The sequence below is a fragment of the Entelurus aequoreus genome, linkage group LG08 (genome assembly GCF_033978785.1).
Source record: "Entelurus aequoreus isolate RoL-2023_Sb linkage group LG08, RoL_Eaeq_v1.1, whole genome shotgun sequence".
Taxonomy (NCBI): Eukaryota; Metazoa; Chordata; class Actinopteri; order Syngnathiformes; family Syngnathidae; genus Entelurus; species Entelurus aequoreus.
In genome coordinates this window covers 56,795,946-56,812,979 of record NC_084738.1, presented here as the reverse complement: position 1 = coordinate 56,812,979, position 17,034 = coordinate 56,795,946, and the positions used below count along the sequence as shown (strand labels likewise).

Below are 17,034 nucleotides of genomic sequence, written 5' to 3'. Positions count from 1 at the left end.
TTCATTGTCAAAACCAATATCATTTTTTGGAAGCCAGTCATAAAAATGTTAATAGGCCATATATTTAAAACATTTCAATGCTTAAATTTCTAGATCTACTTAAGATTTTTTTTGACATAAAGTAAAAATGCCCTTTTTGTTATAGAAAATGCTATTATGTAATATTTCCCCCCCCAAAAAATTTAAGTAATTGAAGCCTTAAATACATCAATAACTGATAACACTGATTTTGATTCATTAATAATTTTTTAACAAGGAGTTTTAAAAAATCGCACTAAAAATCTTGGGGTTTAAAATGTCCCCACTTATAAGTGTTAAAACTAAGTCATCCATTATTATGTTTTTTACTTTAAATACCTAAATCTCTTATTCAGATATGTCACTGTGTTTTAAAAAAAAATACTTTTTGTTGTTTTTGTCATAGAATGTTTTGTCATGTTTTGTATATGGCCAACACAAAATATGTAATATTTTCCACAAAAATATTTTAAAGTGGAATATTTGATGTGACGTAATTGGAGCCTTGAATAGGTCAATAATTCATAACAACCTTGATTTTGATCCATTATTATTTTTTGAGCAATGACAGCTTTAAAGGAAAAAAAAACAGCCTGCATGGCAGCTTTGTGTTATTAGAGTCAACATTGCAACTTTTTCTTGTTACATTCACCTGTTTGATCTTTTATTACAGTGTTTTAAAAAAAAAAAAAACTGCTTTTAGAATGTGTCGCCGGCCGTTAAAAAGTTAGCTGCCGGCCACACTTTGACGCCTCTGCTCAAACCCAACAAGTACCATAACTTGTTATCCTGAAGGTGTTGATTCTTGTCCTCAGTGCTCTGACGTGGACGACGATGACATGAAGGAGCTTCTGAGCGACACTCGTCTCCTCAAGAGACTGAAGAAGGGACAAATCTGCGAGGAGGACTTTGAGAAGGGGGTCGCGCGAGACCGTGACTGAGGAAAAGTCGGACACGTTCCCGTCTTACGCCGTTTAATGATGTTTATAAATAAAGCTTGATGAGCTCGTCGCTGACGGCCGACGGCGTGAGGACGCCCAGGTCGGTGAAGAGGAGGGTGATGAGGGAGGGGGGCGTGTAGTCCACCAGCGGGTGTTCCTCGGACAGGTTGGGGAGGTGTTTCAACGTGTCCACTTTGTACTGCCGGGACAGACAACAAAGACATCATGTGATCTATAATTCCATGACCAGAATGGCACCTCCCCCCACCTTGAACTTATCCGGCACGTCCTGTTGGTTGAGCGGGTAGAGGCGCACAAACTTGAAGCTCTCAGCCACCACGTAGAACGGTTTGTTGTGAGCCTTGGCACACACCGCCGTCTGGTAGGTGCCAATCTGTGCCAACATCAAAACATCTGCGGACTCACAAAACACGACTACTTCCTGCAACACACCTTGTTGATGATCCCGCCGCTCTCCACCACGCCCTCTGCGCCCACGATGACCTGATCCACCTTCTCCAGGATGTACCTTACGCACGCCATCCAATTTATGTCATAAAGTGTGTCCCCATACTTGTGTCCATTGCGCCTTCTTACCCCACAGCCGCGTCCAAGACCACGGTCACAGGAACGTTGAGCTTCCTCAAGTCTTCTGCCATCTGCCGCCTTGACGGAGACGGACATGTGATTTAAACGGCCCCAAAAAAATAAACACACTCTAGCCCATGGGTGTCAAACTCTGGCCCGCGGGCCAAATTTGGCCTGCTGTGTAATTTCACTTGGCCCTTGAGGCGATATCAAATTAACACTAGAGCTGGCCCGCCGATTATATTCAGCAGCGGTGCCGCGGTATACCACTAATTCTCATACTTGCCAACCCTCTCTGGAGACTCCCAAATTTCAGTGCCCCTCCCGATAATCGTCACAACCGCTTTTCATTCAGTCCAACATGTGCTGGCCCAGTCACATAATATGTGCGGCTTCTGCACGCACACACAAGTGAATGCTACGCATACTTGATCAACAGCAATACAGGTTACACAGAGGGTGACCGTATAAACAACTTTAACACTGTTAGAAATATACGCCACTGTGAACCCACACCAAACAAGAATGACAAACACATTTCGGGAGAACATACGCACTGTAACACAACATAAACACAACAGAACAAATACCCAGAACCCTTTGCAGCACTAACTCTTCCAGGACGCTACAAGGTGGGGGTTTGGTGGTAGCGGGGGTGTATATTGTAGCGTCCCGGAAGAGTTAGTGCTGCAAAGGGTTCTGGGTATTTGTTCTGTTGTGTTTATGTTGTGTTACTGTGTGGATGTTCTCCCGAAATGTGTTTGTCATTCTTGTTTGGTGTGGATTCAGTCTGGCATATATTTCTAACAGTGTTAAAGTTGTTTATACGGACACCCTCAGTGTAACGTGTATCGCTGTTGTTCAAGTATGCATTGCATTCACGTGTGTGCGCGTACAGAAGCCCCACATATCTTGTGACTGGGCCAGTACGTTGTTAGAATGGATGAAAAGCGGACGTGACGACAGCTCGTAGAGGACGTTAAAGGCAGTGCCTTTAAGGCACGCCCCCAAGACTGTGGACTACGAGATATAATGACTGATGAACACCTTTGTTCAATAATGAAGGTTGCCTCAGCTCAAAGCCTGAGCCCCGACATTAATGAACTAGCATCCAAGAAAAGATGGCAGGTATCTGGCTTGGGCACATCAGATTAGATCAGTGTGTTGCAAACTGAGCAGTTTAAAGTCCTGAATGGTTGGTTTATTCATTGTTATTTTATTTTCAAATTTATTAGCCTGTGGAAAAAGTTAATGTTGATATTTACCTCAGAAGGCTGCAAATAGAAAAGAGGCATTCAATTGTTATTTAAATTGTATTTGATATGCCATTGATATTTTTTAATTATTATTATTATTTGAAACTCGATTTTTGCATGTCACTATAAAGTTATATAAGCCTTGCTTGTTCAATATTCAATGCAAAACTTGTTTGGGTCCCTATTAAAAGGTTAATTTGTTCAATCTTGGCCCGCGGCTTTGTTCAGTTTTAAATTTTGGCCCACTCTGTATTTGAGTTTGACACCCCTGGTATAGCCGCACTCACCCGGTGCCATCGGGCTGCGACTCTGTGACGAAGACGGAGAAACGTTTGTTCTCGCCCGCCGCCTTTTCCAGCACGCGGAGGACCACTCTGGAGTAGGAATGTGTCAGGATTTTCTGTTGTGTTGATGACAGGCAGCAGAGACACGTCAGCAAGTCTTACAGCGCTTGAAAAGGCATGGGAATTCGCAATGCATTGTGGGGACCAGGTAGCCATTTTTGCTGGACGCAGGTTTTGTTTACATTAGACTTAGACTTCCTTTTATTGTCATTCAAATTTGAACTTTGCAGTACAGATAAGAACGAAATTTCGTTGCATTAGCTCATTGTAGTGCAGGATAAATAAATAGATTACTGTACAGATAAATATATTGCACTTTTGCATATGCATACATGGCTGTATTGTACCTGCAGTAACAAGAGGGATCAACAAACTGGATTGAAATGGACCATACAAAATAAAATTAAGTAAATGTAATTTAGTAAAATAAAATAACTTACATTGGTGGAATTGATGCATATGAGCAGGTCCAATGGACAAAAGATTTGAGTGAACTGCCGCCATTGTCGAAGCCAAACTTGTCCCGGTTTTTGTCAACGCAATCAGTTTTTTTACCGGTGAAGAATTTCAGAATTAGCCGGATTTGCATATACTATTTCTCAGGACGCAGTTCTAAGAACTACCACACTCTTTTAATGCCTTAACACTTTTATTTTCCTGAGGGAACTCTCCTGAAAGAATCAATAAAGTACTATCTATCTATCTATCTACTCTTATTTAGTTTAGGCCAGGGGTCACCAACCTTTTTGAAACCAACAGCTACTTCTTGGGTACTGATTATTGCAAAGGGCTACCAGTTTGATACACACTTAAATAAATTGCCAGAAATAGCCAATTTGCTCAATTTACCTTTAACTCTATGTTATTATTAATAATTAATGATATTTACACTTAATTGAACGGTTTAAAAGAGGAGAAAACACCAAAAAAAATGACAATTAAATTTTGAAACATAGTTTATCTTCAATTTCGACTCTTTAAAATTCAAAATTCAACCGAAAAAAAGAAGAGAAAAACTAGCTAATTCGAATGTTTTTGAAAAAATTAAAAAAATAATTTATGGAACATCATTAGTAATTTTTCCTGATTAACATTAATTTTAGAATTTTGATGACATGTTTTAAATAGGTTAAAATCCAATCTGCACTTTGTTAGAATATATAACAAATTGGACCAAGCTATATTTCTAACAAAGACAAATCATTATTTCTTCTAGATTTTCCAGAACAACAATTTTAAAAGAAATTCAAAAGACTTTGAAATAAGATTTAAATTTGATTCTACAGATTTTCTAGATTTGCCAGAATAATGTTTTTGAATTTTAATCATAATAAGTTTGAAGAAATATTACCCAAATATTCTTCGTCGAAAAAACAGAAGCTAAAATGAAGAATTAAATTAAAATGTATTTATTATTATTTACAATTTAAAAAATTAATTTACTTGAACATTGATTTAAATTGTCAGGAAAGAAGAGGAAGGAATTTAAAAGGTAAAAAGGTATATGTGTTTAAAAATCCTAAAATCATTTTTAAGGTTGTATTTTTTCTCTAAAATTGTCTTTCTGAAAGTTATAAGAAGCAAAGTAAAAAAATTTAAGAATGTATTTAAACAAGTGAAGACCAAGTCTTTAAAATATTTTCTTGGATTTTCAAATTCTATTTGAGTTTTGTCTCTCTTAGAATTAAAAATGTCAGGCAAAGCGAGACCAGCTTGCTAGTAAATAAAAACAATTTAAAAGATAGAGGCAGCTCACTGGTAAGTGCTGCTATTTGAGCTATTTTTAGAACAGGCCAGCGGGCTACTCATCTGGTCCTTACGGGCTACCTGGTGCCCGCAGGCACCGCGTTGGTGACCCCTGGTTTAGGCTGACCATATTCTGAAATCCCAAAAAGAGAACACATATGTTCGTGCCAAGGCGGGCAGCACGCCAAGGCCGGGACTGAAAATTTGCCAATGATACTCGAACTTGCTTTATAAATAATTTTTTTAAAAAAATATTTTTTCTCCTCTGTTGACAGCAGTGTTGGCGCTAGGAATTTTCAAAATGGGGTCCCAGGGACCCCATCAAGTCATAAAAATGGGAGCCCACAGTAAATTTTTGGGGTCCCACTTTTTTGTAAGCGTTTTGAAAACAAATGACAAATGTATGCACGAATGTTGCTAAATGCGCACACCTTCAGTTTTTGTTTTTTTTAACCCCTTCTTAACTTAACCCTGGACGTACATTGAAAATACACGCAACCCTAATTCAAAATGCCGGACATTTGAGGCATTTCATCTCCTTTGTATTCGAGATGCGTGACAAAAATTATACTAATTCATGCACTTATCCAAGACTAAAAGTAAACAGACATGCTTTTTTCCAAACGACTCTACATTGTTTGTCGCCCGCTACACAATCAAACATGCTTTGATACAAACGTACCAGTGTGAAAATGCCGTGAACACACCAACATGTACCAGGTGATGGCATTAAAAGTCATGTTTGATCATCTGACGGCTGTAATTCAGGCTATTCACCGTCTCTTTATTAGCTTCATAACCCGACTTTGCTTTAATGCCGGAAATGAGAAAAATCTCACCAATTCCTTTTTTTCCCCTAAGAGATTATGACCCCGATTGTGGCAGGCACCTTTGCATCATGTTTTGAAGGTGTTAAAAGAGAAAAAAACTAATCTTAAGCACAAAGTCCTTATTTCAGCCATGTAAATAAGATATTTAGAGGCCAGCAAGACCCACAATGCATTGCATTTACTACATCACACTTTCATGCCCTGTGAGATAAACACTTACTGCGCCATCTTTGATGAAGGTGTGACACAGCTTAGCCACTTTGCTTCTGGACATGGAGATCTTCTCTAAGAAAAGCTCTCCTCGTTCCTCCATCACCTTCTTGCAGCGGGACAGATCCTGGCGGACAATCGGTACAAACTCTTCAGTGACAAAGACCCATTTGTGTGCATTAACACTAGAGTTGTCATCTTAAGCTCCGTCCTTCACAAAGTAACGCAATTAATTGGCATACATCAAAATCAAATGTAAACAAAGGAGTCACATGACATTGTTGTTACCAGGCAGAATTCTGCAGCATATAGGCCAGGGGTGTCACAAACTCATTTTAGCTCAGGGGCCGCATGGAGGAAAATCCGTGCACATGCGAGCCGGACTATTAAAATCATGGCATTAAAACTAAAAAATAAAGACAACTTCAGATTGTTTTCTTTGTCCTACTTTGCCAAAAATAGAACAAACACATTCTGAAAATATTACAATAAAAATATAGAAAAAAATACTGGTAGTGATAAAGTTTAGCTCCATGAAGGAAAGAAGAAAGTGAATGAATGTTTATAACTGAATACATAAAAATGTGTTTTCTTTTGTATTATTTTTTTTAATGAATTAACGTTTATGACAACCTTTTTCTAAACTACAATATAGGATGTGAGCTATAACAGGATAATGCATACATTTATCATTTGTTTTCAAAATGGTTACTAAAAAGTGGGGCCCCAAAAATTTGAATGTGAAGATAAACTGATGGTTTGTGGTCAGTGCCCGCTGCAAAAGATGTCCCCCATAACGGACGTGGTGGACGTGCTGCCGAAAGTGAAGGCCATGGCGTTGGCTGACCGCGCCATGTTTGATAAAGGCATGCGGGCCTTTGTGTCGTCCGTGCAGGCCTACAACAAACACGAGTGCAGCCTCATCTTCAGGGTCAAAGGTGAAACAGAAGTCGCTATTGTGGCAGTCCAACACAAAATTGTCAACGTTCTGCTCTATTTAAAAAAATATATAAAAATAATTTTTAGATCTGGACTTTGCCGCGGTGGCTCGTGGCTTTGCTCTCCTGCGCCTGCCAAAGATGCCGGAACTGCGCGGGAAAACCTTCCCTGACTTCCAGGCGGCGGCGCTGGACACGGAGACCATCCGGTACAAGGACAAGCAGAGGGAGAATCTGCGGCAGAAGATGCTGGTGGAGCTCAAGGAGAAGCGCGAGACGATGGAGCCTAAGAAGAAGCCAGTCGCAAATAAAGGTAAACAAATTAGATTTGAAAAATAATGCATTAATAAGTTAATTGGTTATCAGTATCGTTCTTGTATTGATATTGTCTTGATATAAAAAAAAACTTATTTCATGCTTAGTTTTTAGTGTCAACATGTTTAACTTCTTACTATTACATCACACCAGTTTGCTCTTTTACTCCACTTGTGTGTTTTTGTAATGGTACTTTTTAAAATGTGCGGTGGGCCGTTAAAAAAACATTCTGCAGACCGCAAATGGCCCCCCGAGGCCACACCTGCTTCAGCGTTTTTAGCTTTACATAACAGTCAATTCAGAGTAATTCATCAATATTGGAAAGGAAGAAAACAGCGCCATCTGCTGGTTCAAGTGGTGGACATATTCTAAACTGCAGCCTGTAACGTTGCCAAGCGGTCAATGTTTTTTGCCCTCAAGTGACACAGATCAGTTTTTTTTTTGTTTTTTTTGCCAGTCTAAACGCTCTAAAGCGCTTCAAATTTGATCTTTTAACATCAGATTGAGGCCACATCGGGAGGTAGTCCTGAATCCGATTGGAATCTGATCTTTTCAAATGTGACTTCAGTCTAAACACAATGCGACCTGTATGTGACCTGAATCTGATTTTTTTTTAATGAGCTTTGGGCGAGATAGGTCACTCGTGTGCGCTGGAAAGATGCAGTCGCTAGCGGAAATAGTTATTTAATCACAACAGTTTTCTATTTAAGACAGCCACATTTACGGTGCATCACTCGTCATTAGTGCGCAATAAAAAAGGCTATATGTAATACGTGAATATTGTTGATTGTTGAAAGATCGGAATTGACACTGTGGCGCATTTGCTTACACGCGAATTGAATAATAAAGCTCCCTTAGATCCACACTGATGTCCGTGTCTTGTCTACTTAACATCCATAAAAAGGTTACAACTAGGGGGATATATCGAATATACTCGATATATCGCGGGTTTGTCTCTGTGCGATATTGAAAATGACTATATCGTGATATTCGAGTATACCTTCTCACGCAGTTGCTTTTAGCTGCGGGCATTACACTACAGGCTCTTTTCAGTCTTTCTTGTCTCTGCTTCCCACAGAGAGATACAACAAGCGCACCTTCTTACATACGTCACATACTGTCACGCGTGCAACGTCATACGCTCTTGCGGAGCAGAGAGGTAGCGGCATGGTAAAGTTAACTGTGGTGCGAGTGGAGCGGTGCGAGTGGTAATACGAGAGAAAGAAGGTGCAAATCTGGTAACAAATGAAGGAAGAATTCATTCCCAAGCAAAACAGCACGGAGTCCATTGTCTGGCGGTGGTTTGGCTTCAAGCGGGTAGATGGTAAACAAGTATGCGGCAAAAGCGTTGCTACAAAAAGTAGCACCACTGCTAACGTGTAGCATCATTTGAAAAGTCACCCGCTAGAGAATGAAGAGTGCTTGAAACTCCACATGTCAACATCACCGTTCGGTGCCACACCCACACAATGCCCAAGCAACCATTTCCAGATCAACACCGTATGAAAAAAAAAAATCAACAACAGAAGGAGATAACGTCCGCAGGAACCCAACACTATTTGACATACACTATTTGATTTCCTATTATGCAGCTCATTTTTATTTGACAGTTATTTAAATATCTTGTGTGACATCATGCACAAAAGTGCACTTTATTTGTTTTTAACTATTGTAGTGGCGTTCTGTACAAAAAGTGCACTTTAATTTAGTGTTGTTTTGATAAGTCATCTTAGTGACATCATGCACAAAAGTGCACTCATACCGTAATTTTCGGAGTATAAGTTGCTCCGGCCGAAAATGCACAATAAAGAAGGAAAAAAACATAAGTCGCACTGGAGTATAAGTCGCATTTTGGGGGGAAATTTATTTGATAAAATCCAACACCAAGAATAGACATTTGAAAGGCAATTTAAAATAAATAAAGAATAGTGAACAACATGCTGAATAAGTGTACGTTATATGAGGCATAAATAACCAACTGAGAACGTGCCTGGTATGTTAACGTAACATATTATGGTAAGAGTCATTCAAATAACTATAACATATAGAACATGCTATACGTTTACCAAACAATCTGTCACTCCTAATCGCTAAATCCCATGAAATCTTCCTCCCCGGTGTCGCCTCTGGTATGCGCCGTTTCCTTTCTTTCTGCTGCTCGATCGCCGTTTTCTGCTGCATATTTCACTACATCCGGCTTGTAATCTGCAATATATGATTTCCTTTTCGGTGCCATTTTAGTTCAGCCCTTCTCAGTTTTTATAAGTTACCGCCAATGTTGAAATAATCCATTTTAATAGCTACACATGTAGCAGCAGTTAGCATCCCATGACCCACAATGCACTTCTGCCATGACCTGCCCCCGCAGAACTCTTATTGGTTGACGTGGATTGCTGACGTGTGTGACACGATTGCGGACATTTGCTTCGTCTCTTACGCGAATGAGATAAATAATATTATTTGATATTTTACGGTAATGTGTTAAAAATTTCACACATAAGTCGCTCCGGAGTATATGTCGCACCCACGGCCAAACTATGAAAAAAACTGCGATTTATAATCCAAAAAATACGGTAGCTTGTTTTAAAATGTCTCTGACAATCTTGCACTTTCTGTTTTGAAATGACATGAATGTTTGTGCCACTGCTTAATAACTGTTTAATAAATACACTTTTGCTAAATTGACTAAGTTGTGATTTCCCTCTCTGCATGAAAGTTTAAAATGAGCATATATTAATGCAGTATGAACAGGAATGTTTTAATGTAGACACATAGACTCATCATACTGCTGTGATTATATGCATCAAGTGTTCATTCAAGGCTAAGGCAAAATATCGTGTATCGTGACGTGGCCTAAAAATATCGAGATATTAATAAAAGGCCATATCGCCCAGCCCTAGTTACAACCCTCCCAAATATATTACACTATATACATCCATTCATACATTATATTACTTTCATTTACGTTCACGTAACAAATTAACTTTTAAAGTGTTGCGATTTTTATTTTATTTTGTAGTACTAGCGACTTCCTTCAGGTCAACTTCTTGTGTTTTAATTTTATCGAAGTTTGCATGCAAGTGACGCCGAGGCCACATTGGGGCCTGTGAGTGTTTACACTGGAGTCTGATAAAAATCACATTTTACTTGCCGGAAAAAATCAGACCTAAAAAAAAAAAAAAGGATTTGGGCCACTTTGGCCTGCAGTGTAAAAGTAGTCAAAATGTGTGTTTGGAATCAATGAGAGTACCTTGAAGGTAGAAAAGCGCTATACAAGTATAACCCATTTATCATTATTTACTATACTGAGTAGTCACTGTTGGACTATCTGACATGCAGTTATTCACCACAACACTAAGGGGTAGTGTTTTCGGCTTCCTGTGTCGTGCCTGCAAAAACCATGGCAAGCAAAGAGACATCCAGGTGGTTGTTTGAGATCAAACGAATGCTTTTAGAACGGGGGGGTCCAAACTTTTTCCAAACCATGCAGGGGCCATTTTACATTTTCAAATCTAAAACAATTATAAGATTTTTATTTTTTTTATCTTTAGGGCTACCCTCAAATTTTGTCTTGGGCACACATAAACATTATTAAAATATGTTTTTTTTCAACGCTTCAATCTCTGGATCAACTTCACATTTATCTGTAGATAGAAAAAACACACGTTTTTTTCATGTTTTATGCCCTTTTTGTTGAAGAAAACCATGTTTATGGCAAAAACACAAAATATGCAATATTATCCGGCCCAAAATATTCATGACATTTTTTTCTTTGGCTTAGTTGGCCACATGCGCACATGTGCGTGGACAGCACCTTTTGGCTCTTATTTCCAAAATTGTGTACACTACTGAATTGGGGTCTTATGTGCTTATGTGGACACTTATACTGCCATCTGAGTATAACATACAATGGAATTTGGAAAAAAAGGTGTAAAAATAAGAACTAGCATGTCACTAAACATGAAGTACACATTTGTTACTTATGGACTAAGTACATCATATAAAAAGATTATTCTTAGTTTTTATTCTAATTAGGGTCCAATAAGCCCAAATAGCAAAGAGAAATAAATTAAAAAAAGCATGTAAACAAACAGCTTGGGCCTTAAGAGGTTAAAACACTAAAATTCCCAGGGATCCAAAAGGGCCCCACTCATAAAAGTGTTAAAAATAAGTCATACATTATTTTATTTTTTTAACTTTCAGCGCTTAACTCGAGATCAACATCAGAAATATCTGTAAATTATAAGTTTTTAATTATTTTTTTAGGTTTTGTTTGTTTTTTTGATGCTGTTTCTATCATAGAAAACTTTTCTTGTTATGGCAAACACACAAAATATGCAATATTTTCTTAAAAAAATATTGCAAAGTGGAATATTTGATGTGAAATAATTGAAGCCTTGAATAGGTCAATAATTCATAAAGTGGATTTTTAGTCATTATTTTTTGAGCAATGACAGTTTTAAAGAAAAAAAACAGTCGGCATGGCAACTCTGTTTTTTAAAAGTCAATATTGCCACTTCTTTTTACATTTCACCTGTTTGCTCTTTTATTCCACGTTTTAATTTTTTTTTCTTCTACTGTAATATTATTTTCTCGCAGCAATAAATTAGCTGCGAGACCTCTGCTTTAGAGGTCTGCATCTGTTACTTTTATTTTAAATGTTGCCTTAAAATGGCGTTCAATTTAAATAACAGGGCTTTTTATAGAAGGGAAAAACATGAAAGGCTACTATGAATGAGAACAATCAAGATTCAATGCGATTCAAAAACCGATTTAACTCGATTCTCATTATTTGGTATATATTTTTTTTAAAAAGCTCCTTTTTTGGCTGCCTTGTCTCTAAAAATCGATTATTTCATTTATCCATTTTCTACTGCTTGTCACTTATTAAAAATGTTAATTCAATTCAGAATCGTGATAAATAAAATTCGTATGTGAATTGATTTTACAGTGCCCCTAAAGCAGGGGTCGGCAACCTTTACCACTCAAAGAGCCATTTTGGCAAGTTTCACAAATTAAAGAAAGTAATGGGAGCCACAAAAAAAAATGTAAAATGAAAAACACCGCATACAGAGCTTAAATGCTTTGTGCTATGTTACCCAGGGGTCTCCGACACACGCACCGGCACGCACTTTAATGTGGAAATTTGATGTTAGTGCAGTTTTGAATGAATGGCACTTGATAGCGTCATACTTGCCAACCCTCTCATTTTTCCCGGGAGACTCCTGAATATCAGAGCGTGATGACATTGCTTTTGGCGCCCTCTACAGTCTGCCCTATCAGTGTACCTGCTCGACCACACGTAGAATACAGTTTCAGCTTGTTCACGTAAGTGACAGCAAGGCGTACTAACTCAGCAGCCACACATCTTACACTGACGGTACCAATACCCAGAATCCCATGCAGCCCTAACTCTTCCGCTCGACCAACGCACGGAGAGGGGGGGGGGTGATGTGTGGGGGGATTTGGTGGTAGCGGGGGTGTATAATGTAGACCGGAAGAGTTAGGGAGTTAGGGCTGCATGGGATTCTGGGTAATGGTTGTGTTGTGTTTATGTTGTGTTACGGTGGGATGTTCTCCAGAAATGTGTTTTTCATTCTTTTTTGGTGTGGGTTCACAGTGTGGCGCATATTTGTAACGTAACAATGTTAAAGTTGTTTGATACGGCTACCGTCAGTGTAAGCTGTGTGGCTGATGAGTAAGTATGCTTTGCTGTCTCCTGTGTGTGCAAGTAATAACAACATGTGGCTGGACTGGCGCTGTATGTAAATGCTATAGAGGACAATTACTGCAGTGCAATTAGGGCACGTCCTTTATTTAGTAATTAGAGTGTAAATAGGATTATTTTTTCCCTGGGAGTAATCTATGAGAGACACAGAGATTCATAAGTCTCCTGGGAAAATCGGGGGGGTCGGCATGTATGTAGCTGAGCCGCATCAGAGTGGTCAAGGAGCCGCATGCGGCTCCGGAGCCGCGGGTTGCCGACCCCTGCCCTAAAGGCTGCATTGAAAAAAGCCCTTCAAAGCCGTGCGGTCTGCACCGCCATTGTCAGGCAAGGTTAGACATTTTTCGGAAGTGCAGGTCAAACACCACCGGAGGGATTTGGAGGGGGAAGAGCGAGCCATTGGAATTTATGCACTCCCTGTATGCATCAAAGGAATGCAAGCATTTAAATTACCCAGTTTTCCACCAAATTTGAGAAGAAACAAACATTTTTACATATAATAGCCGCACCGGACTGACTATAAGCCCTAATTGTTTCCAAACGGTGTCTGTAACAAGGCAGTAAAACGGCTGATCAAACAAAACAGAAGTCATCGTCATGGACCCACTAGCTGCAGAAAACTAGCTGTCCAATCAGCTAAACAGACTCAATAACTCCACGGTGACGTTTTGAAACAATACAAAAAGAATCCAATGCAAGTCAATAATACTAATAGACATTTGCAAACATGTTCGCATATTTGCTGATGCTAACGAAGCCAGCTTGATTACATCACCTTAGCACGTACAAATGTGCATGACAACACTCCTACAGTCATCACGTATGAATTGTTTCAGTTATATTGTAAAACGTACAAATGTTGCTTGGGGAATCCTTTTGAGCAAAAACGCTATGGACGGTTATACTTCCGGTTCAAGGTACGAAAAAGGAAGTACATTCTCAACCACTCATTCGAATGATAACGCCATAGCACAAACAATAACCCTCCTCTTCAGTGTCTCCGTCGGTGTTCTATTAAAACTATTTGTTTAGTACAAAACCTTATCCATAAATCAGCCCTGCACCGTTTAATACGCCGCAGGGTTCAAAGCGTGGGGGTGGGAAAAAGTAGTGACTTAAAAATCCGGATTATATGGTACGTATTAACTAAATCTATCACGCGAGTACAATCTTTGCACTTAATAACGCATGTTTCACACTACAAACGATTAAGTGTACACTGCAAAAACTGAAATCTAAGTAGGATTGAATATCTCAAATAAGGATGATATTTGCTTATTTTCTGTCTGATAAGATCATTCTTCTCACTAAGCAGATTTTATGTCACAGTGTTTTACTTGTTTTAAGGGTTTTGGTCCTAAATGATCTCGGTAAGATATTACAGCTTGTTGCTGAGATTTTAAGACCTATATTGAGTAAAACATGCTTGAAACTAGAATATCAACTGTTGCAAAGCTGTGTCATCAACACTCACAAGTATAAAACTACCTTTTTAAAGTAATCATTTCTTATTTCAAGCATGAAAAAAAAAATCATGACTTTGACACAATTGTGTCTCATAATTAAAACAGATGACAGCCAAATGGACTTTGCTGTTTTATTTTCAATGAAACAATAGAATATACATACTCATATAGTAGTACAGTTGTTATTAGTGAGAATATACCGTATTTTTCGGAGTATAAATCGCTCCGGAGTATAATTTGCACCGGCCGAAAACGAATGATAAAGAAGAAAAAAAACTTATACACCGTATTTTCCGCACTATAAGGCGCACCTAAAAACCTCCAATTTTCTCAAAAGCTGACAGTGCGCCTTATAATCCGGTGCGCCATATATATGGACCAATATTGAGCCACAACAGGTCTTGCAACTACGGGATGCATAACGTAACACCAGCCTCTACTGTAGCGTCTATTCTATGCGCCTTATAATGCGGTGCGCCTTATACATGAACAAATTTTAAAATAGGCCATTCATTGAAGGTGCGCCTTATAGTGCGGAAAATACGGTAAGTCGCACTGGAGCATAAGTCACATTTTTTGGGGAAATTTATTTGATAAAACCCAACACCAAGAATAGACATTTGAAAGGCAATTTAAAATAAACAAAGAATAGTGAACAACAGGCTGAATAAGTGTACGTTATATGACGCATGAATAACCAACTGAGGACGTGCCTGGTATGTTAATGTAACATATTATGGTAAGAGTCATTCAAATAACTATAACATATAGAACATGCTATAATACGATTATCAAACAATCTGTCACTCCTAATCACTAAATCCCATGAAATCTTATACGTTTAGTCTCTTACGTGAATGAGCTAAATAATATTATTTGATATTTTACGGTAATGTGTTAATAATTTCACACATAAGTCGCTCCTGAGTATAAGTCGCAAACTATGAAAAAAACTGCGACTTATAGTCCGAAAAATACGTTACTTATTTTGAGGTATTTTTGGGTTCATTGAGGTTAGCTAATTTGATTTTTTTTGGAAAGTCTTGACAAGCCAAATTTTCTTTTTCTATTGGCAGATAATTTTGCTTGGTTCAAATAAAATACCCCTCATTTTTGTATTTTTTTTTCTTGTTTTTGAACACTGACTTTTTGCAGTGTATGATTTATTAGATTATGGGTTTTTCTTCTTGCTTTGCAGCACTCCATAACCTAATACATCATACATTAAATTGTGTAGTAGTGTGTAGATCTAGACTTGTAGAATGTCCACCTGGTGCTCCAGCGACGTGAGGCTGATGAAGCGCAGGAAGAGCTCGCCGCCAGATGACAAGGCCACAGACGAATCCACGGCGGTCAGACGATCCGTGGCCCACTTCAGACTCTCTCCCAGTCCCAGGAGGGTCTCACCTGTACGGGAAGACGAAGCGGGATCAGACCAACCAAAAAATAGTCATGACGGTGTAAATATACCCAAGCGGGAAGGTGACGTTAACGCCACCTTGGTCTCTCTTCAGGAACTCCAGCAGGGTGCGGATGGCGGCCACGGCGGACGCCACGTCCGGATCGTTCCTCATCTGAGCCCGGAAGTTCTCCACCAGCTCTGACAGCACAAACAGGTTTTTAATGCACTTTCTATTTACAATTTGCACAATAATGACATGGTGTCATGTAAAAGCAGGATGTATAAACACATAGTTTGAATGTAACTTATTTACTAGTTGTATTGAAATAAAATCCATCTATTTTCTACCGCTTGTCCCTTCTTTGGGGTAGCGGGGGGGGGGGGGTCGATTTATATAATTACTCGCAATGTTACATTATGTGACATACAGTTAAGTAGAAATGGGTGTGTTTTATATGAGTGACAATATGTAAAATGTTAGGTCTTACCTTCTTCATTCATGCTGTTACGAGACACTTTCAGGGCGTAAAAAGAAAGATGGTGACAAAAGAAAACAATTTTAATGTGGAGTTACTCGGCCTTCTCGCAAACTGTTCGTACGCGCCTTTTTTCCCCAATAAGATTTTCATTCAGTCGATTTACAATTAAAATCTTTCACTTTCACCGCCAACTTACAGAAAACTACATAAATGCGGCATGAAAAGTTGATTTCGGCGAGTCTAAGTCTAAGTCTTGTTCTGCGCGTTGACGTGTCGCGGAGATATGACGTCGCCTTGGGGTTGGAAAAACACGTCATATTTGCCACGTCACCGCCACCTTGTGGACTGGAGTTTAATAGCAGAATTGTGGCATATATTTAAAATTGTTAAATGTATATAAAACGTGTTAAATGTATATAAAACGTGTTAAATGTACTGTATTTAAAATTTGTTGAATGCATTTAAAACCTAAGTGTGTTTTAAAGTTGTTGAACATATTTAAATGTATTCAAAACTTGTTAAATATATTTAAAAGTTTTTGAATGTTTTTAAAACTTGTTAAATGTATTTAAAAGTTTTTAAATGTATTTAAACGTTGTTAAATGTATTGAAATGTATTCAATACGTGTTAAATATATTTAAAAGTTGTTGAATGTATTTAAACGTTAACTGTATTTAAACCTTGTTAAATGTATCAAAATGTATTTAACACTTAATAAATGTTTTAAACTTTAATTAAAACTGATTAAATTATTTAAAAGTTGTTGAATGTATTG

The 17,034-nt window shown here is 38.4% G+C and overlaps 2 protein-coding genes across 2 annotated transcripts in view; one reads left to right on the top strand and one right to left on the bottom strand.

Moving 5' to 3' along the window:
• The window catches only part of ddx55 (DEAD (Asp-Glu-Ala-Asp) box polypeptide 55), a 14,224-nt gene extending 12,692 nt beyond the window's left edge, over positions 1-1,532 (top strand). Inside the window, exon 14 of the mRNA XM_062056852.1 lies at positions 834-1,532. Coding sequence (XP_061912836.1) covers positions 834-959 — 126 coding nt within the window. The 3' untranslated portion in view covers positions 960-1,532. The remainder of the gene's footprint in view (positions 1-833) is intronic.
• Positions 578-16,639, bottom strand: eif2b1 (eukaryotic translation initiation factor 2B, subunit 1 alpha). The gene is made up of 9 exons (XM_062056853.1): positions 16,268-16,639; positions 15,876-15,977; positions 15,648-15,784; positions 5,944-6,060; positions 3,091-3,203; positions 1,557-1,625; positions 1,413-1,488; positions 1,228-1,353; positions 578-1,158 (listed from the first exon to the last, which is right to left on the bottom strand). Exons 1-9 carry the CDS (start codon positions 16,278-16,280, stop codon positions 1,003-1,005), a joined length of 909 nt encoding a protein of 302 aa, XP_061912837.1. The 5' UTR covers positions 16,281-16,639; the 3' UTR covers positions 578-1,002.
• Positions 16,640-17,034: the final 395 nt, after the last annotated feature.